This window comes from Bombina bombina, chromosome 6 (assembly GCF_027579735.1).
Source record: "Bombina bombina isolate aBomBom1 chromosome 6, aBomBom1.pri, whole genome shotgun sequence".
Taxonomy (NCBI): domain Eukaryota; kingdom Metazoa; phylum Chordata; class Amphibia; order Anura; family Bombinatoridae; genus Bombina; species Bombina bombina.
The window spans coordinates 768873358-768894799 of NC_069504.1; the positions used below are offsets into that span (position 1 = coordinate 768873358).

At 43.0% G+C, this 21442-nt stretch overlaps 1 protein-coding gene across 3 annotated transcripts in view; it reads left to right on the forward strand.

Moving 5' to 3' along the window:
• The window catches only part of PRKACA (protein kinase cAMP-activated catalytic subunit alpha), a 218956-nt gene that overhangs the window by 83952 nt on the left and 113562 nt on the right, over window positions 1–21442 (forward strand). For 2 of the 3 annotated variants that reach the window (XM_053718058.1, XM_053718056.1), the window contains one exon: window positions 721–782. In XM_053718058.1, coding sequence (XP_053574033.1) covers window positions 721–782 — 62 coding nt within the window. Of the gene's footprint in view, window positions 1–388; window positions 531–720; window positions 783–21442 lie in introns of those variants that run through there. The other variant, XM_053718057.1, reaches the window with a different exon arrangement.

The following is a 21442-nucleotide window of genomic DNA, read 5'->3' on the forward strand; positions in this document are numbered from 1 at the left end:
AATATTCTACATGCAAAACCCATTTTCTAGCTTCTTTAGAGAGAGGCTCGATAAACCCAGGAGCCGGGGAGCCACTGACACCTAGAATTTTACCCCTGGCTCCTAATGTTTTGGGTTATTCTACATATAGCTATATACAAATACCACTGTCTGACTCCTAAATATTCTTACTGGCTCCTAAATTTGAAACAAATTTGTCGAACGCTGTGTTTAGTATTTTTACTGGCTCCTAATTACAAATACATTTGTCAAGCCCTTGTGTTTCCAGAGAGCAGCTTTGCACATGTAATTGTACATATTTTTGTATTGCATTCTTTAGAGGAGGGAACTGCCAGGGGGTCACACAGGTTGATATTTTTGCTTTACTGAGACCAAAGTCCCAGTTTTTCTGTGAAAGCAGCTCTGACTGTCCAGGTTGTTGCTTTATGAACATAGATCCCAGATCTTTTAGTGCTAATTATGTCTGGAGTTTATGGATACAGAACCGATTACTCCTAGGGCTGAACGCCTGTGGATGATGAGTATGGCAGGTATCTCTCCTGTTAACTGTTGTGTGTGTGCTCTTTTGTGATATGTAAACAAATAAACTTCATTTTTAAAATGTCTCCCCTTTCCACCTAACTCTACAAATTCTGTCTTCACCATAGTTATCTACCGCTATTTTGTATGTATTTATTTATTCTTTGCATTCTCTAAATGATTTTCTTCTTTTTGCTGCAGTGAAAGAATTTCTGGCCAAAGCGAAAGAAGACTTTTTAAAAAAATGGGAGAATCCTGCACAGGTAAAATAGTATAAATGACACTGTACACTAGATTTTTCTTTGCATACTGTACTTGTTTTGTAGATCCATTTATATAGCCCATCTGGGAGTGTTTTTGTAACCATGTATAGTTTTGCTTTTTTTATTTTTTTATTATTAACATTGTGCTGATTTTCAGACTCCTAACCAAGCCCCAAAGTATCAGATGTAGACTGAAGTCTACAGATTCCTGCTGCTCCTGTTTGTGTAATCTGTCTTTTTTCATATGCAGGGCCCTTTTCAGTAGGTGTCCCAGCCTAGCTGCATCAACAGTGTTAAATTGGGTTTCTATTACATGCAGTTATATGAAAACTGGTGTATACTGTCCCTTTTAATGTTATAGCTTGTAACCTATGATAGAGAAGATTGGAGCCAGATTTTCTCCTCAATGAGGAGAAGCTTAATAGGGGCAGACCTTATCGAAAATTCAATAAAAACCTCATATAGATGGTACCTTACACCACTGAAAACCTCACATTACACCACACAGGGTAGTAGATTATGTTATCGGGGATGTAATGGGATAGGGACCTATTTTCACATGTGGTGGGAGTGTCCAAAGATACAACCTACATGGGACAAGCTTTCTCAACTATTTAAGGTGATTCTAGACGACTCCTTTACATTAATGTTATAGCTTGTCCTTTTTAAAAGTATGAGGGTTGTCCAGCATAGAACATGAAGGTCAGTTTGTGGCTTTCTGATTATTTTTATCTGGGCTAAAAAGAAAATATTGTTTGTCATGGCTGAGGTGGAATTTATAAGCAGTTTGATTTGAATCCAGCAGTATTCCTATTGTAGTAGCAAGTGTGTGCTGTGTAAAGAAATTAAAGTGACATAAAACTAAAAATGATTGTCAGTAGTAAAATACTTTAATGGGACTGTAAACACCTTGTAATTTACAAGACATTTTTTGTGTTGCTATAGTATAGGGTGACCATATTGCCACTTTAAAAAGGGACACATATGGAGAAATACCTATGTCAGGGTTCTTATACAAAACATTTCTTTAAACAGCCCTGACATATGTATTTTTCATCTGTGTCTCTTTGTGAAGCGGCAATATGGTCACCCTACTATAGAATAACATCAGCCAAAGCTTAAAGAGATATGAAACCCCAAATTTTTCTTACCTGATTTAGATAGAACATTCAATTTTAAACAACTTCTCCAGTTTTTCTATCAAATCTGCTTCATTCTCTTGGTATCATTTGTTGAAGAAGCTGCAATGCACTACTGGTTTCTTACGGAACACATGGGTGAGCGAATGACAATCAATATACATATGCAGCCACCAATCAGCAGCTAGAAGCTAGGTTATTTGCTGTGCCTGAGATTTCCTAGATAAACATTTCAGCAATGGATACCAAGAGAAGGAAGCAAGTTAAATAATAGAAGTACATCGGAAAGTTTTTTTAAATTATATGTTCTGTCTAAATCATGAATGTCTTATTATGACTTTACTGTCCCTTTTTATATACAAATTAACTTACTTTTTATTGTAATTATTTTTCAATAGCCAAACTCCACTCGCCCCTTTACCTTATTTGGAGGAGCCCGTCTGGTCTTTAGTCTACATACAACAAGGCTAGTCATTGTCATAAAGTTAGTATAAAGCAGGGTTCTTCAAACTCCGCCCCCCCCCCAACACCCAGTGCAATGATACCACATAGCTTTTGCAACCCTATTTTTATGCTTGGTCTGAAAATTTCTGAAGTACTATACAACAAGATAGCTGCAATATTTGGCAAAGTGATTAAAATGTGTGTACTTAATTCCTGACTTGTAAGTGTTTTAAAAGGTAATAACACACACACACACACACACACACACACTCATATTACACACACACACTCTCATATTACACACACACACACCACACACTCTCATATTACACACACACACACCACACACTCTCATATTACACACACACACACACACACACCACACACTCTCATATTACACACACACACACACACCACACACTCTCTCATATTACAGACAAGACTCGGGTGCCCAAACTGGTGGCACCAAATGCAGGGGCAGGTATCCAACAAAGCCATTGCCGGTTTCCCGGCTGTTGGTGGAAGTTGCTCCTTGGTGGGGCAGGCAAAACTCGGGTGCCCAAACTTGTGGCACCAACTGCATGAGTGGGTACCCCCCTGGCCTGTCCCCTATACAGGGGGGGGATATACTCCAGGACAAGAAAAGGGTATAGACCCAGCCAAGCTACTGAGGGGAGAGACCATCTGTCTCTTCTCCCGAGAAGGAGATCTACTGCTGGGGAGGGAGGTCTACCTCCGCTCCATGGGAAACTGTGCTGCCGCTGGGGAGAGAGACCGACCGTCTCCTCTCCCAGAAAGGGGTTCTGCTTACAGGGACGGAGGACGACTACCTCCGCTCCCAGGGGATGGCTCTGCCGCTGGGGAGAGTGACTGACTGTCTCCTCTCCTGGCTCTGCCGCAGGGGAGAGAGACAGACTGTCTCCTCTCCCAGGAAGGGGTTCTGTTTATGGGGAGGGAGGATGACTACCTCCGATCCCAGGGGATGGCTCTGCTGCTGGGGAGAGAGACAGACTGTCTTCTCTCCCGGGAAGGGATTCTGCTGCTGGGGAGAGTTATTGACATCCATCTCTCCCTGCAAGGGGTTCTCTGTAAGGGGAGGGAGGACGCTTACCTCCTCTCCCTGGTTTCCTGGGGGTGTTACAGGTGCTGGGCAGAGGCCGGCGGCTCTCTTTCCTGTTGCCAGTGCTTCTGTTGGGGTGGCTCCTGTGTCCAGGTCTATAAGCTCGGGCCCAGGCTGCTGATCTGTATCTAGCAGCTCGTCGTCGCTTATGCTCTGTGGCCACTCATCTGAGGTCAACCTCCATGATTCCCACAGTGCTGCACCACAGCTCCGTGCAGACTCTGTTGCATGCTGCAGAACTCAGTCTAGCAGCCTCTTGTATGCCTTTTCCAGTTCCCATTCTTGGACAATAAGCGATACCAGCCAGGGTACCCCCGAGAGATCCAACATCTGCTCTCGGGAGCGGTAAATGTTCGTTGCTCTCAGTTTCGCCCCGCTCCCTAATTCTGGGTCTTCTGTCAACTTTTCTAATAGTAACCCAGGGCCGCCAAAGCCCTCTGTGGGGGAACAATCCTCCAGCCATGGCTGTGCTTGCATAGCGAGCCATCGGAGGTCCCGGTAGCCGTCCTCCACCCACATCTCTGCCCGGACCAGTCGATCTAGATCCGATAGCCATTCCTCCATTGGCTGCTCTCCCAGGAAAAGCACTCGCAGGTCCCACCGGACCCAGTACCTCTCATCATCTGTGGCGAGGACCTTTCCATCACAATCCTTTTCTTGTTGAAGCCTCTCCCTCCATAGTTGCCGGCGGACAATGCTCCTGCAGCTCAGCTGGTCCAGTGCATAACCAGGATCGTCCAGCTGGGTCAGTGCCTCCTGTACTCTCCTTAGGTACTCGGCTTACATAGTTACCAGCTACTGTGGCCCTTCTCTGTCAGCAGGAATCGTGTGGAAGAACCAGATCCCACCGCTGTCAGCCAATGTGACGGATACCCCAGCTACCCCGACTGGGTAGCTCTGCCAAACGGGTCCTGCTTCCTCCCTGCCGACTGCAGCTATGTAGCTAACAAATGACCACAGCCTGTAGCCACCCCTGATGCCTGACAGCACCAGTACTCAGTGTCCCACCCTGTGGCAGACTCCAGCTACCCCGACTGAGTAGCGCTGCCAGAGGGTCCTTCCTCTGCCTGGAACAAGTGGCTATGTAGTCCAGGAAAGTGATTTCTATGTAGCCCAGGAAAGTGATTTTAGCTGGAGATCACCCAAATAACTAGACAGACTAGCCTTCAGGTGAACAAGAACTGATTTTATTGAGAAAACACACTCCTTTTATACACACATCTCATCTTGATAACACAAAGGACAATCTCACAATTTTCCCGCCATTCCCGCCCCTCCAGACTGACCGGTGCCTCCATAGGAGCCACAGTCCTACATAACCTCAATACATAGGGGTGGCAGTTTCGGGGTGATCCCGGTGGAGCGTGTCATTTTAAAGCTCTTGGTCCCTAGATTTCACAGTCCAAAAATCAGCATGATTCGTTACTGGGGACCGGAGTTACAGTCCGTTGAAGTTATGGGGTTAGGGGTGTCCAAAACCCCCGGTTCCCAAAGGAGCTCCCCTCCGGCAATTTGTCCACCTCTTGTCCTCCCTAGGGGCTACTAATCCCCAAAAGAGCGGAGCTCTGGGGCACATGGTTGTTGGAGCGACTAGGGGTAAAGTTAGCGGGTGTCCTGCTGTCCTGTGGCCGACCGGGAGTTCCAGGAGCCCGTACAGCCTAGGAGGGTTTTCCTGGTAATACACAAGCTCTTTTCTAAACATGTTTGGAACACAAAACCATGCAACCAAAAGCTTCCAGAGATGGACGGTTGCTCTGAGGAGCCCAAAACCACTGATAAACAACAGGGGTGAGGTTGTAGTGGGGGTTGGGGGTATCCTTAGCTGTCTGGTATCCGTGACGCACACTCTCATATTACACATACACACACACACACACACACACACTCTCTCATATTACGCATACACACACACTCATATTACACATACACACCACACACACTTTAATATTACACATACATACACACACACACCACACACACTCTCATATTACACATACACACACACACCACACACACTCTCATATTACACATTCACACACCACACACACACTCATATTACACATGCATACACATATACACACACGCACTTATAGTACACATACACACACACGCACTCATATTACACATAAACACGCACACACTCATATTGCACACACGCACACTCTCATATTACACACACACACACACACTCTCTCATATTACACACACACACTCTCATATCACACACACACACTCTCATATCACACACACACACTCTCATATCACACACACACACTCTCATATCACACACACACACTCTTATATTACACACACACTCTCTCATATTACACACACTCACTCTCATATTACACACACTCTCTCTCATATTACACATACATACTCACACTCTTATATTATACATACACACACACACACACTCTCATAGCAGTGGTTGCGTGTGAATTTATTAGAGGTTTAGATTTTTAGGTGACTTTGCTGCTTGTTGAAGACAGTATAACTGGAGCTCAAACCCTTATTTTGCTTCAGCAGAGATTCAAATGGCCATTAATCTCAACATCTGAGTTTAATGTCCTCCTAACATAGTTGACAACAGTGCAGAGTTCAATATGACTTCCCAGCAACATTGAATGTTTCTGTTTGGAAAGGCTAATTCTGTTCAGTTATTTTTTTCTTAGCTGATGTTGTAAAGTGTTGCCATTAAAATTTGAAATAGCAGAATAAAGATGAAGTGATGCCTTAACAATGACACAATATGTGAGTTAACATCTGCATTTTCATGACTGTCATTGCAATAAAGAACAAATTCAATTTATTTTTTAATGGTATATATTGACAATTAGTCATTCTAGTGCAAAAATTACATGCTCTAATTAGTCAGAGCATGTAATTGTATCACTAGCGACCTGTGTTTAACCACCACAAAGGAGATAAAAGGACGCTAAATACATTTCATGCACCTCTCTCTAATTATGGGTACCGCCATTTCGGAACTTAAGTTACAATGCAGGTATCTCAAGGAGAGTTAGTTACTGCACATGTGCAAACATGGCAGTACTGAAATGCAGTGAAAGGCAAATTTCAACATTTCGGCAACCGTGACTAGAGGGAGGCATCAATAATGTTCTAAATAATGTATTTTGTGTGTTATGTACCTTTAAACACATAGTTAAAGTACTGATTGGGAGCTGCAGAGAAGTACTAGACTTTCATGCGCTAACTAATTCAATTCCAGTGCTTGACAAATCTGTTTAAAAATTAGTAGCCAGTAAAAATATTTAGTTGCCAGACAGTGGGATTTGTATATAGATATATGGAGAATAACCCAGAAAGTTAGGTGCCAGGGGTAAAATTCTAGGAGCCATTGGCTCCCAGGTTCCTGGGTTTGTCGAGCCTTGAATTAAAAGAATGTGATTGTTCAATAGAATGGTCCTTTAGCACAACAAATGTTTTAAAAGCAGAGTTTTTATATAAAAATTGGCCAGGGAAAGCCTTATAGAATTCATGTTTCTGGTCTCTTTGATGCCATTCAGAGGCATTGCTCCAAGGCAAGCAATGCTGCTGTAAGTCTCAATCTCATAAGGGAAGAGAACGCTTCAGGTCTCCATGTTTTCTGGGGCTAGAGGAAAATCAGTTTGCTAAGAAAAATTATAGCAGGCAAAATAAATAATGAATGTGTTACAACGCTTTTTAGGCATTTTATGGGATATTTAAAGGAACAGTAAACACCTTGAGATTTTAATATACGCTATTTAGTTATGTATACTGAAACAACTTTGCAATATATTCAATTTATTTTGTCCGCTTTTCATATAATTTAGCTCTGAACTGAAAAACGCACTGTAGACTTCACGCAAACCCTGCAACACATATTTCCCTAATTGGCTTTTAATAGATAGGAACTGCAAAGCAGTGCACTTTATACTAGCACAATATCTGTGGCTAAGCTTGTCTGCAGACTCAAGCCCTTATTAGCTCCCCCAAATTTGTCAAGTGAGTGGGAGGAATTTGGCTATTGAAAAACAGTTGTAGCAAACAATTTGCTAAAAAAATTTTTTTCATTCTTTAAACTTGTCTTGCTATAATAACATATTAGCCAGCAGAATGCCTTGTCATAGTATTTACTCTCCCTTTAAGAATAAATTGCTCACTGTCACACATCATAAGATGTTTTGCTATGTACAGGGAAATCTTAGTTTAAAAAGAGAAATAAAATATGCAAATTTAAAATGCCCTCACTTGGTTGCAACAAAATAAAAAATAGATATCCCTATGTTTTTTTTTTTTTTAAATCCTAATCATTGTCTGTTTGTATTTTTTTTTTGTAACATAACAGTCTTAGAAACACATATTCCTATTGCATGTGTGAGCTGTAAATATTTCCTTTTTCTTTCTTAAAACAGTTAATCCACTGATCATCAATACTGTTGGGAATATCACTCCTGGCCAGCAGGAGGAGGCAACGAGCACCACAGCAAAGCTGTTAAGTATCCCTTCCTTTCCCACAACCCCCAATCATTCTCTTTTGCCTTTAGTGCAAGGAGGAGGTGAAGTTTAGGTTTCTAAGAATTCTTCTATCAAGATTTTTTTATTTTGGAAGCCTGAGCAGGTTTTCTCTGATCTTCCTAACAATCTGGGTTTAGCTGTACTCCACATTAGTTTCTTCAGCAGGGCTGTGGTAGCTTTCAAGCAGATGGGAACTTGTGGGGTGGGCTTACACATTGCTTCCCTCACACAGAATGCCAGAGTAGGCTTACTCTGTTCCTTTTTATCCACAGGTCTCTGTGAGGAGCGGCTTACTCCCATACCAGTGAGTTGTCCTCCTGCCGGACAGTCAAGGGTGCAGGCAAGTGCCATTTTATTTCTAATAGAATCACCGTTGGCACTACAAAATATAGCTGCACCATATTGGGCATTATTTCTTGTGGGTCAGAATTTTTTAGACAGGATGCAGGGTACTGTGTGACGGTTGGAAGGGGAACTTAATTATTTAATCATAATTGGTGGTTCAGAAGCATCCTGCTTATATGTGCAGTCACTATAGTTTGGGGAACTTTTGGTAGAGAAAGGGGATTATATGTTGCGGCTAGCTGTTTTTTAGCCTGTACATGGCGTGACGTCACTAAGGAGGCGCGCTGTTTTCTTTTGGCGCCGTTTTGTTCACAGAATCAGTAGCACAGCTTAATTAGCTCTTTCCCTCCCTGTCACTTCTGTTCTTCAGCAGATCAGAAATTTTCATCTTGGCTTTCCGTGTCAGGAGGAGCAGGTAGGCACCTCAGCTTAGCGCTGAGGTGTAGAGAGTGCTTCAGAGGTTTATAGTAGTATTAGATACTGTTTGGCCTTTGAAAAGCAGTAGGCGAAACGCGCGTCAGGTGCTCGCACTACTTCTTTTGTGACAACTTAACTTTTAATATAATTTAAATACAAAACCAGATAGATATTCAGAGCTTGTTGGCCTATATAGCATACGCTTAGCTTAAACTTGGTTACTGGGTGATACCTGGGGTACTCGTAATAGCGATCTAATATTGGATGCTAACATATGGAGTACGCTTAGCTTAAACTTGACTATTGGGTGAAACCTGGGGTTTTGGTAATAGCGGTCTAATATTGGACACTCTATCCAACACATTGTCACATATTGATAGTGTTTGGACTCCTTACTGCACCTAAAAACGTTACTGGGTGGTACCTGGGGTACTCGTAATAGCAAAATTAGCAACTTAATTTTGGATTTTCTATCCACTACACTGTCACATAATGACAATGTTCTGATTTTTTTACTGCAATTTATTGCTGCTTGTGGGCACGTAAAACGCCCAAAATTTGGTATCCTCTGCTATTACCCTTGACCATATTATATTGTGGATGATTGTTTACTTATTTGAAGTTCTGGGGAACTAAGTTTCCATTCTTTGTCTCAAAAGAAGTTAGCTTAATTTTGTTAATTTAGGATGTTCCTCTTTTAGGGACAGATCCTTATTTTTATTAGACTTATTTTAAACTTATGACAATCTTTGTTTTTTTGGTGAATACTTGTAGTTTAGTGATTTGACTAAAAAGTAGTGTTTCTCTGAATGGAGTGAGTGATTGACTTATACTTATAGTTAGACAAATCAAATCTCAACGTGAAATCATTTACACTACCCACATGATTTGAAATAAAGCAATTGCACTACTCATCTATATGTAGTACTCTCACATTTGATCACTACAATCTACCCCCCTCCCCTTTTTAATTTATTTTTGTTAACCCAATTAATTATATATTTTTAAACCTAAACAATAAAAGTTATATTTTAATTTTATTATCTTTTGTGCTGCCCTATATAACCGATATTTTAGGTCTCATTAGAAGTGTGCCATATAGATATCTCTTTTTCTCTCTTTATTTACTGTTTAACACTAATCAGGTTAGCAGGATTTTTGCCTTAGGGTTTTTTTCAATACATAAATAAAAGTATTGACTGTCGTTTTTTATTATTGAGATCTTAAAGATACAGTAACACTTTTTTATAAACACAAATAAAAGAACGAAATTTGTGCTTAAAATTGTGATGCAAGATGGACTTGGAGTCTAGGCCTACTGTAAAGTGTAAACTTTGTTTGGATACCCAAGTAGAACCCCCTTTACCTTTTTGCAGTTCTTGTGTTGATAGAAATATATATATATATATATATATATATGGGCAAACTGTTTGATTCTGAGCCACCATTCCCTCAGGATGATGCTGTACAGGCACCGCCACAGCCTCTCCCCAAAATGTCCCAATCTGTGGTAACATCACATGCAGTGCCCTGCGGTTCCTCTCAATCTCCAGATGGAGTGTTTTTAAAGGCTTAAATTGTGGCCCAGGTATCCTCGCACTGGCAGCCATTACCATGCTGCAGGGGAAGCGTAAGAGGAAGATTTTAGAATCAGATAAGGTATCAGATCCTGTTAAAGCTGACCGGGTTCTTCTTTCACATAGATCGGAAGAGGAGGATACTTCGGTAGCCTCTGAGGGTGAAATCTCAGATTCGGATAGTGTAGTTCCTTCTTCTGATGCTGAAGTGGTTTTCCTTCAGATTCAAGCTTAAGCACCTCCATGTTTTGTTAAAGGAGGTTTTAGCTACCTTGAACGACTCTGATATGCCTATCGTTGTCAACCATAAAAAGTCTAGTAAATTAAATAGATACTTTGATGTCCCCTCACCTGGGGAGGTGTTTCCAGTGCCAGACCGTGCCACGGAGATTATTACCCGGGAATGGGAGAGACCAGGAATACCCTTTTCCTCCCCCTGTCTTTAGGAAAATGTTCCCGGTAGCCGACTCCATCAAGGAGTCGGGGCAGACGGTTCCAAAGGTGGAAGGGGCGATTTCCACTTTGGCTTAGAGAACTACTATCCCTATTGAGGATAGTTGCTCTTTCAAGGATCCTATGGATAAAAAGCTGGAGGCCTTTTTAAAGAAGATGTATACTCCTTAGGGGTTACAATGGCAACCAGCGGTGTGCATTGCTACAGTAACCAGTGCGGCAGCCTATTGGTTTGACGCTTTGTCTGAGTCATTTCAAGCTGAAACTCCTTTGGAGGAGATTCAGGATAGGATTAAGCCTCTCAAGTTAGCCAACTCCCTTATAACTGACGCCTCTTTGCAGGTCATTAAGTTGGGAGCCAAAATTTCTGGCTTTACAATTTTAGCGCGTAGAGCGCTATGTTTTAAGACTTGGTCTGCAGACGTTTTTTCTAAATCTAAGCGTGGTAAAGACCTTGTTCGGGCCAGCATTGGCAGAAATTATTTTCGTTTCTTTCGTAACTTCAGAGGTAAGTCTTCCCCTGCCTCTACCAAGCAGGAACAAGCCAAGTTTGTTTGGAAGCCTGGTCAGTCTTGGAACAAGGGGAAGCAATCCAAGAAACATGCAGCTGAATCCAAGTCAGGAAGGGGTTGCCCCCGATCTGAGATCGGATCAGGTGGGGGGCAGACTCTCTCAGTTCGCGCAAGCTTGGTAACGAGATGTTCCAGACCTGTGGGCAGTGGACATAGTTTCCCAGGGATACAAGTTAGAATTAAAGACACTTCCTCCAAAGGGAAGGTTCCACCTCTCAAGATTATCTGTAGACCAGATAAAAAGAGAGGCGTTCTTGAAATGTGTACAGGATATTTCCCTCTTGGGAGTGATAGTTCCAGTTTCAAGTCAGGAACAGGGTCTCGGGTTTTACTCCAACCTGTTTGTGGTTCCCAAAAAAGAGGGAGCTTTCAGGCCCATTCTAGATCTAAAGCTACTAAACAGATTCCTCAGAGTGCCGTCCTTCAAGATGGAGACTATCCGTTCCATTCTTCCTCTGATTCAAGAGGCTCAAATCATGACGACCATAGACCTGAAGGATGCGTACCTGCATGCTCCCATTCACAGGGATCATCACAAATATTTGAGGTTTGCCTATCTAGACAACCATTTCTCCAACATAGGTGTGTCCGGTCCACGGCGTCATCCTTACTTGTGGGATATTCTCTTCCCCAACAGGAAATGGCAAAGAGCCCAGCAAAGCTGGTCACATGATCCCTCCTAGGCTCCGCCTACCCCAGTCATTCTCTTTGCCGTTGTACAGGCAACATCTCCACGGAGATGGCTTAGAGTTTTTTAGTGTTTAACTGTAGTTTTTCATTATTCAATCAAGAGTTTGTTATTTTCAAATAGTGCTGGTACGTACTATTTACTCAGAAACAGAAAAGAGATGAAGAATTCTGTTTGTATGAGGAAAATGATTTTAGCAACCGTAACTAAAATCCATGGCTGTTCCACACAGGACTGTTGAGAGCAATTAACTTCAGTTGGGGGAACAGTTTGCAGTCCCTTGCTGCTTGAGGTATGACACATTCTAACAAGACGATGTAATGCTGGAAGCTGTCATTTTCCCTATGGGATCCGGTAAGCCATGTTTATTACGATTGTAAATAAGGGCTTCACAAGGGCTTATTTAAACTGTAGACTTTTTCTGGGCTAAATCGATTGATTATTAACACATATTTAGCCTTGAGGAATCATTTTATCTGGGTATTTTGATATAATAATATCGGCAGGCACTGTTTTAGACACCTTATTCTTTAGGGGCTTTCCCAAAGCATAGGCAGAGTCTCATTTTCGCGCCGGTATGGCGCACTTGTTTTTGAGGACAGCATGGCATGCAGCTGCATGTGTGTGGAGCTCTGATACATAGAAAGGTCTTTCTGAAGGCATCATTTGGTATCGTATTCCCCTTTGGGCTTGGTTGGGTCTCAGCAAAGCAGATTCCAGGGACTGTAAAGGGGTTAAATATAAAAACGGCTCCGGTTCCGTTATTTTAAGGGTTAAAGCTTCCAAATTTGGTGTGCAATACTTTTAAGGCTTTAAGACACTGTGGTGAAATTTTGGTGAATTTTGAACAATTCCTTCATACTTTTTCGCAATTGCAGTAATAAAGTGTGTTTAGTTTAAAATTTAAAGTGACAGTAACGGTTTTATTTTAAAACGTTTTTTGTGCTTTGTTATCAAGTTTATGCCTGTTTAACATGTCTGAACTACCAGATAGATTGTGTTCTGACTGTGGGGAAACCAAGGTTCCTTCTCATTTAACTATATGTATTTTATGTCATAAAAAAAAAAAAAAAAAAAAAAATTTAGTAAAAATGATGCCCAAGATGATTCCTCAAGTGAGGGGAGTAAGCATGGTACTGCATCATCCCCTCCTTCGTCTACACCAGTCTTGCCCATACAGGAGGCCCCTAGTACATCTAGTGCGCCAATACTCCTTACTATGCAACATTTAACGGCTGTAATGGATAATTCTATCAAAAGCATTTTAGCCAATATGCCCACTTATCAGTGAAAGCGCGACTGCTCTGTTTTAGAAAATTCTGTAGAGCATGAGAACGCTGATGATATGGTTTCTGAAGGGCCCCTACACCAGTCTGAGGGGGCCAGGGAGGTTTTGTCTGAGGGAGAAATTTCAGATTCAGGAAACATTTCTCAACAAGCTGAACCTGATGTGATTACTTTTAAATTTAAGTTGGAACATCTCCGCGCTCTGCTTAAGGAGGTGTTATCCAATTTGGATGATTGTGATTATCTGGTCATTCCAGAACCACTATGTAAAATGGAAAAGTTCTTAGAGGCCCCGGGGCCCCCCGAAGCTTTTCCTATATCCAAGCGGGTGGCGTACATTGTTAGTACAGAATGGGACAGGCCCGGTATACCTTTAGTACCTCCCCCCATATTTATAAAATTGTTTTCCTATAGTCGACACCAGAAAGGACTGATGGCAGACAGTCCCCAAGGTCGAGGGGGCGGTTTCTACTCTACACAAGCGCGCCACTATACCCATAGAAGATAGTTGTGCTTTCCAAGATCCTATGGATAAAAAATTAGAAGGTCTGCTAAAGATGTTTGTTCAGCAAGGTTCCCTTCTACAACCAATTGCATGCATTGTCCCTGTCACTGCAGCCGCGTGTTTCTAGTTTGAGCTAGGAAAGGCGATTATTAGTAATTCTTCTTCTTATGAGGAGATTATGGACAGAATTCGTGCTCTTAAATTGGCTAATTCTTTCACCCTAGACGCCACCTTGCAATTGGCTAGGTTAGCGGCGAAAAAATTCTGGGTTTGCTATTGTGGCGCAGAGCGCTTTGGTTAAAATCTTGGGCAGCGGATGCGTCTTCCAAGAACAAATTGCTTGACATTCCTTTCAAGGGGAAAACACTCTTTGGCCCTGACTTGAAAGAGATTATCTCTGATATCACTGGGGGCAAGGGCCACGCCCTTCCTCAGGATAGGTCTTTTCAAGACCAAAAATAAACCTAAGTTTCGTCCCTTTCGCAGAAACGGATCAGCCCCAAGGGCTACGTCCTCTAAGCAGGAAGGTAATACTTCTCAAGCCAATCCAGCCTGGAGACCTATGCAAGGCTGGAACAAAGGAAAGCAGGCCAGGAAACCTGCCACTGCTACCAAGACAGCATGAAATGCGGGCCCCCGATCCGGGACCGGATCTGGTGGGGGGCAGACTCTCTCTCTTCGCTCAGGCTGGGGCAAGAGATGTTCTGGACCCTTGGGCGCTAGAAATAGTCTCCCAAGGTTATTCTCTGGAGTTCAAGGGGCTTCCTCCAAGGGGGAGGTTCCACAGGTCTCAGTTGTCTTCAGACCACATAAGAAGACAGGCATTCTTACATTGGGTAGAAGACCTGCTAAGAATGGGAGTGATTCATCCTGTTCCATTAGGAGAACAAGGGATGGGGTTCTACTCCAATCTGTTCATAGTTCCCAAAAAAGAGGGAACGTTCAGACCAATCTTAGATCTCAAGATCTTGAACAAGTTTCTCAAGGTTCCATCGTTCAAGATGGAAACCATTCGAACACTTCTTCCTTCCATCCAGGAAGGTCAATTCATGACCAAGGTGGATTTCAAGGATGCGTATCTACATATTCCTATCCACAAGGAACATCATCGGTTCCTAAGGTTTGAATTCCTGGACAAGCATTTCCAGTTCGTGGCGTTTTCTTTCGGATTAGCCACTGCTCCTAGGATTTTCTCATAGGTACTAGGGTCCCTTCTGGCGGTGCTAAGACCAAGGGGCATTGCTGTAGTACCTTACTTGGACGACATTCTGATTCGAGCGTCGTCCCTTCCTCAAGTAAAGGCTCACACGGACATTGTCCTGGCCTTTCTCAGATCTCACGGATGGAAAGTGAACGTGGAAAAGAGTTCTCTATCTCCGTCAACGAGGGTTCCCTTCTTGGGAACTATAATAGACTCCTTAGAAATGAGGATTTTTCTGACAGAAGCCAGAAAAACAAAACTTCTAGACTCTTGTCGGATACTTCATTCCGTTCCTCTTCCTTCCATAGCGCAGTGCATGGAAGTGATAGGTTTGATGGTAGCGGCAATGGACATAGTTCCTTTTGTGCGCATTCATCTAAGACCATTACAACTGTTCCTGCTCAGTCAGTGGAATGGGGACTATTCAGACTTGTCTCCGAAGATACAAGTAAATCAGAGGACCAGAGACTCATTCCGTTGGTGGCTGTCCCTGGACAACCTGTCACAAGGGATGACCTTCCGCAGACCAGAGTGGGTCATTGTCACGACCGACGCCAGTCTGATGGGCTGGGGCGCGGTCTGGGGATCCCTGAAAGCTCAGGGTCTTTGGTCTCGGGTAGAATCTCTTCTACCGATAAATATTCTGGAACTGAGAGCGATATTCAATGCTCTCAAAGCTTGGCCTCAGCTAGCGAGGGCCAAGTTCATACATCAACCATCAGGGGGGAACAAGGAGTTCCCTAGCGATGGAAGAAGTGACCAAAATCATTCTATGGGCGGAGTCTCACTCCTGCCACCTGTCTGCTATCCACATCCCAGGAGTGGAAAATTGGGAAGCGGATTTTCTGAGTCGTCAGACATTGCATCCGGGGGAGTGGGAACTCCATCCGGAAATCTTTGCCCAAGTCACTCAACCGTGGGGCATTCCAGACATGGATCTGATGGCCTCTCGTCAGAACTTCAGAGTTCCTTACTACGGGTACAGATCCAGGGATCCCAAGGCGGCTCTAGTGGATGCACTAGTAGCACCTTGGACCTTCAAACTAGCTTATGTGTTCCCGCCGTTTCCTCTCATCCCCAGGCTGGTAGCCAGGATCAATCAGGAGAGGGCGTCGGTGATTTTGATAGCTCCTGCGTGGCCACGCAGGACTTGGTATACAGATCTGGTGAATATGTCATCGGCTCCACCATGGAAGCTACCTTTGAGACGAGACCTTCTTGTTCTAGGTCCGTTCGACCCACTCCAGCTGACTGCTTGGAGATTGAACGCTTGATCTTATCAAAGCGAGGGTTCTCAGATTCTGTTATTAATACTCTTGTTCAGGCCTGAAAGCCTGTAACCAGAAAATTACCACATAATTTGGTATATCTGTTGGTGTGAATCTGCAGGATTCCCTTGGGACAAGGTTAAGATTCCTAAGAGTCTATCCTTCCTTCGAGAAGGATTGGAAAAAGGATTATCTGCAAGTTCCTTGATGGGACAGATTTCTGCCTTGTCTGTGTTACTTCACAAAAAGCTGGCAGCTGTGCCAGATGTTCTAGCCTTTGTTCAGGCTCTGGTTAGAATCAAGCCTGTTTACAAAATTTTGACTCCTCCTTGGAGTCTCAACCTAGTTCTTTCAGTTCTTCAGGGGGTTCCGTTTGAACCCTTACATTCCGTTGATATTAAGTTATTATCTTGGAAAGTTTTGTTTTTGGTTGCAATTTCTTCTGCTAGAAGAGTTTCAGAATTATCTGCTCTGCAGTGTTCTTCTCCTTATCTGGTGTTCCATGCAGATAAGGTGGTTTTGCGTACTAAACCTGGTTTTCTTCCAAAAGTTGTTTCTAACAAAGACATTAACCAGGAGATAGTTGTGCCTTCTTTGTGTCCTAATCCAGTTTCAAAGAAGGAACGTTTGTTGCACAACTTGGATGTAGTTCGTGCTCTCAAATTTTACTTAGCAGCTACTAAGGTTTTCAGACAAACTTTGGCTTTGTTTGTTGTTTATTCTGGTAAACGGAGAGGTCAAAAAGCAACTTCTACCTCTCTCTCCTTCTGGATTAAAAGCATTATCCGATTGGCTTATGAGACTGCCGGACGGCAGCCTCCTGAAAGAATCACAGCTCACTCCACTAGGGCTGTGGCTTCCACATGGGCCTTCAAGAACGAGGCTTCTGTTGATCAGATATGTAAGGCAGCGACTTGGTCTTCACTGCACACTTTTTCTAAATTTTACAAATTTGATACTTTTGCTTCTTCTGAGGCTATTTTTGGGAGAAAGGTTTTGCAAGCCGTGGTGCCTTCCATTTAGGTGACCTGATTTGCTCCCTCCCTTCATCCGTGTCCTAAAGCTTTGGTATTGGTTCCCACAAGTAAGGATGACGCCGTGGACCGGACACACCTATGTTGGAGAAAACAGAATTTATGTTTACCTGATAAATTACTTTCTCCAACGGTGTGTCCGGTCCACGGCCCGCCCTGGTTTTTTTTTAATCAGGTCTGATAATTTATTTTCTTTAACTACAGTCACCACGGTAACATATGGTTTCTCCTATGCAAATATTCCTCCTTTACGTCGGTCGAATGACTGGGGTAGGCGGAGCCTAGGAGGGATCATGTGACCAGCTTTGCTGGGCTCTTTGCCATTTCCTGTTGGGGAAGAGAATATCCCACAAGTAAGGATGACGCCGTGGACCGGACACACCGTTGGAGAAAGTAATTTATCAGGTAAACATAAATTCTGTTTTTCAATTTGTAGCACTTCCATTTGGCCTAGCCACAGCTCCCAGAATTTTCTCAAAGGTCCTGGGAGCTCTATTGGCAGTAATTCGGTCTCAGGGAATAGCAGTGACACCTTATCTGGACGATAATCTGGTTGAGGTGCCATCCTTGCAACTAGCAGAATCTCATATAAAGATCTTGTTGGCGTTTCTTCGTTCCCACGGTTGAAAGAAAAATTTTGAGAAAAGTTCTCTAGTTCCGACTACAAGAGTGACCTTCTTAGGAACCATTATAGATTCTCTATCTATGAAAAATTTCTGACGGAGGTCAGAAGATTCAAAATTGTCTGCTTGCCTGTCCCTACAGTCGACAGCATGACCATCAGTGGCCCAATACATGGAGGTAATCGGGTTGATTGTGGCTTCCATGGACATAGTTCCATTTGAGACCTCTGCAGCTATGCATGCTTGCTCAGTAGAACAGGGATTATACAGATCTATCTCAGAGAATAGTTCTGGATCAATCAACAAGGGACTCCCTATCGTGGTGGCTGTCGCAAGAACATCTGTCCCAGGGGACGTGATTTCAGAGACCCTCTTGGGTAATTGTGACCATGAATGCCAGCCTGTTGGGCTGGGGAGCAGTCTGGGACTTGTTGAAGGCGCAGGGACTTTGGTTCCAGGAGGAATCTGCTCTCCCCATAAACATTCTGTAGTTAAGAGCGATCTTCAATGCCTTGATGGCTTGGCCTCAGCTGGCCCTAGCCCGGTCTATCCGCTTCCAGATGGACAACATAACCTCAGTGGCATACATCAACCACCAAGGGGGAACTCAGAGTTCCTTAGCCATGAAGGAGGTGGCACGGATCATCCAGTGAACAGAAACTCACAATTGCTGCCTATCTGCTATCCACATTCCAGGAGTGGGCAATTGGGAAGCAAATTTTCTGAGTAGACAAACTTTCCATCCCGGGGAGTGGGAACTCCATCCGGAAGTGTTCTCCAGGTTAACAACCAAATTGGGGTTACCAGAGTTGGATCGGATGGCGTCTCGTCAGAACACCAAGCTCCCAAAGTACGGTTTGAGGTCGAGAGAGCCTCAAGCCTTTCTGATAAATGCTCTGGCAGTTCCTTGGAACTTCAGGTTGGCATATCTCTTTCCACTGTTTGCTCTCCTTCCGCGAGTCACCGCTCGGATTAAGCAGGAGAGAGCATCAGTGATTCTAATAGCTCCTGTGTGGCCTCGCAGGATCTGGTATGCAGATGTAGTAGAGATGTCGTCTCTATCTCCGTGGAGACTACTGCTGAGAAAGGAACTTCTGCTTCAGGGGCCCTTCCTTCATCCAAATCTCGTTTCTCTGAAGCAGACTGCTTGGAGATTAAACGCTTGATTTTAGCTAAGCGTAGATTTTCTGAGTCATTCATTAGGACCATGGTTCAGGCTCATAAACCTGTCACTAGAAAGATTTACCATAAGATGGCGTAAATATCTTTATTGGTGTGAGTCTAAAGGATTTTCTTGGAGTAAGGTGAGGATCCCAAGGATATTATCTTTTCTCCAGGAAGGCCTTGAGAAGGAGTTATCTGTCAATTCCCTCAAGGGTCAGATTTCTGCTCTATCCATTCTGCTGCACAAGCGTCTGGCGGACATGCCGTATGTACAATCCTTTTGTCAGGCCCTGGTCAGAATCAGGCCTGTATTTAAATCAGTTTGAGCCTATGCATTCCATAGATATTAAGTTATCTTGGAAGGTTTTGTTTCTTACTGCTATTTCTTCTGCTCTGAGGGTTTCTGAACTCTCAGCTTTGCAGTGTTATTCTCATTATCTCATATTTCATGCAGATAAGGCAGTTCTCCGTACCAAGTTTGGTTTTCTTCCTAAGGTTGTTTCGGACAGAAATATTAATCAGGAAATTGTTGTTCCTTCTCTCTGTCCTAATCCTTCTCATAAAGAACGGTTGTTGCACAACTTAGAATTTAAGAGCCCACACAACATCTATCTGCAGGCCACGAAGGACTTTAGTCAGTCTTCTGCATTGTTTGCTTTTCTGGAAAACGTAAGGGTAAGAAAGTTACTGCCACTTCTTTCTTTCTGGCTGAGAAGTATTATTCGTTTGGCATATGAGACTGCTGGACAGAAGCCTCCTGAGAGAATTGCAGCTCATTCCACTAAGGCAGTGTCTTCTTGGGCCTTCAAGAATGAGGCCTCTGTAGAACAGATCTGTAAGGCTGTGACTTGGTCTTCTTTACACACTTTTTCTAAATTTTATAAATTTGATACTTTTGCCTCAGCTGAGGCTTCTCTTGGGAGAAAGGTTCTGCAAGCAGTGCTGCCTTCTGTTTAGGTTACCTGTCTTGCCCTCCCTTATCTGTGTTCTCTAGCTTGGGTATTGATTCCCAACAGTAATTGATGATCCGTGGACTCACTGTGTCTTAAGAAAGAATACAAAATCTATGTTTACTTGATACATTTATTTATTTCTTGACACAGTGAGTCCACAGCCCTCCCTGTTTTTCAGACTTTTTTCTCCAACATAGGTGTGTCCGGTCCACGGCGTCATCCTTACTTGTGGGATATTCTCTTCCCCAACAGGAAATGGCAAAGAGCCCAGCAAAGCTGGTCACATGATCCCTCCTAGGCTCCGCCTACCCCAGTCATTCTCTTTGCCGTTGTACAGGCAACATCTCCACGGAGATGGCTTAGAGTTTTTTAGTGTTTAACTGTAGTTTTTATTATTCAATCAAGAGTTTGTTATTTTAAAATAGTGCTGGTATGTACTATTTACTCAGAAACAGAAAGGAGATGAAGATTTCTGTTTGTATGAGGAAAATGATTTTAGCACCGTAACTAAAATCCATGGCTGTTCCACACAGGACTGTTGAGAGCAATTAACTTCAGTTGGGGGAACAGTGTGCAGTCTCTTACTGCTTGAGGTATGACACATTCTAACAAGACGATGTAATGCTGGAAGCTGTCATTTTCCCTATGGGATCCGGTAAGCCATGTTTATTAAGATAGTAAATAAGGGCTTCACAAGGGCTTATTAAGACTGTAGACTTTTTCTGGGCTAAATCGATTCATTATTAACACATATTTAGCCTTGAGGAATCATTTATTCTGGGTATTTTGATATGATTATATCGGCAGGCACTGTTTTTGACACCTTATTCTTTAGGGGCTTTCCCTAATCATAGTCAGAGCCTCATTTTCGCGCCGGTATGGCGCACTTGTTTTTGAGGACAGCATGGCATGCAGCTGCATGTGTGTGGAGCTCTGTTACATAGAGAAGTCTTTCTGAAGGCATCATTTGGTATCGTATTCCCCTTTGGGCTTGGTTGGGTCTCAGCAAAGCAGATTCCAGGGACTGTAAAGGGGTTAAATATAAAAACGGCTCCGGTTCCGTTATTTTAAGGGTTAAAGCTTCCAAATTTGGTGTGCAATACTTTTAAGGCTTTAAGACACTGTGGTGAAATTTTGGTGAATTTTGAACAATTCCTTCATACTTTTTCGCAATTGCAGTAATAAAGTGTGTTTAGTTTAAAATTTAAAGTGACAGTAACGGTTTTATTTTAAAACGTTTTTTGTGCTTTGTTATCAAGTTTATGCCTGTTTAACATGTCTGAACTACCAGATAGATTGTGTTCTGACTGTGGGGAAACCAAGGTTCCTTCTCATTTAACTATATGTATTTTATGTCATAAAAAAAT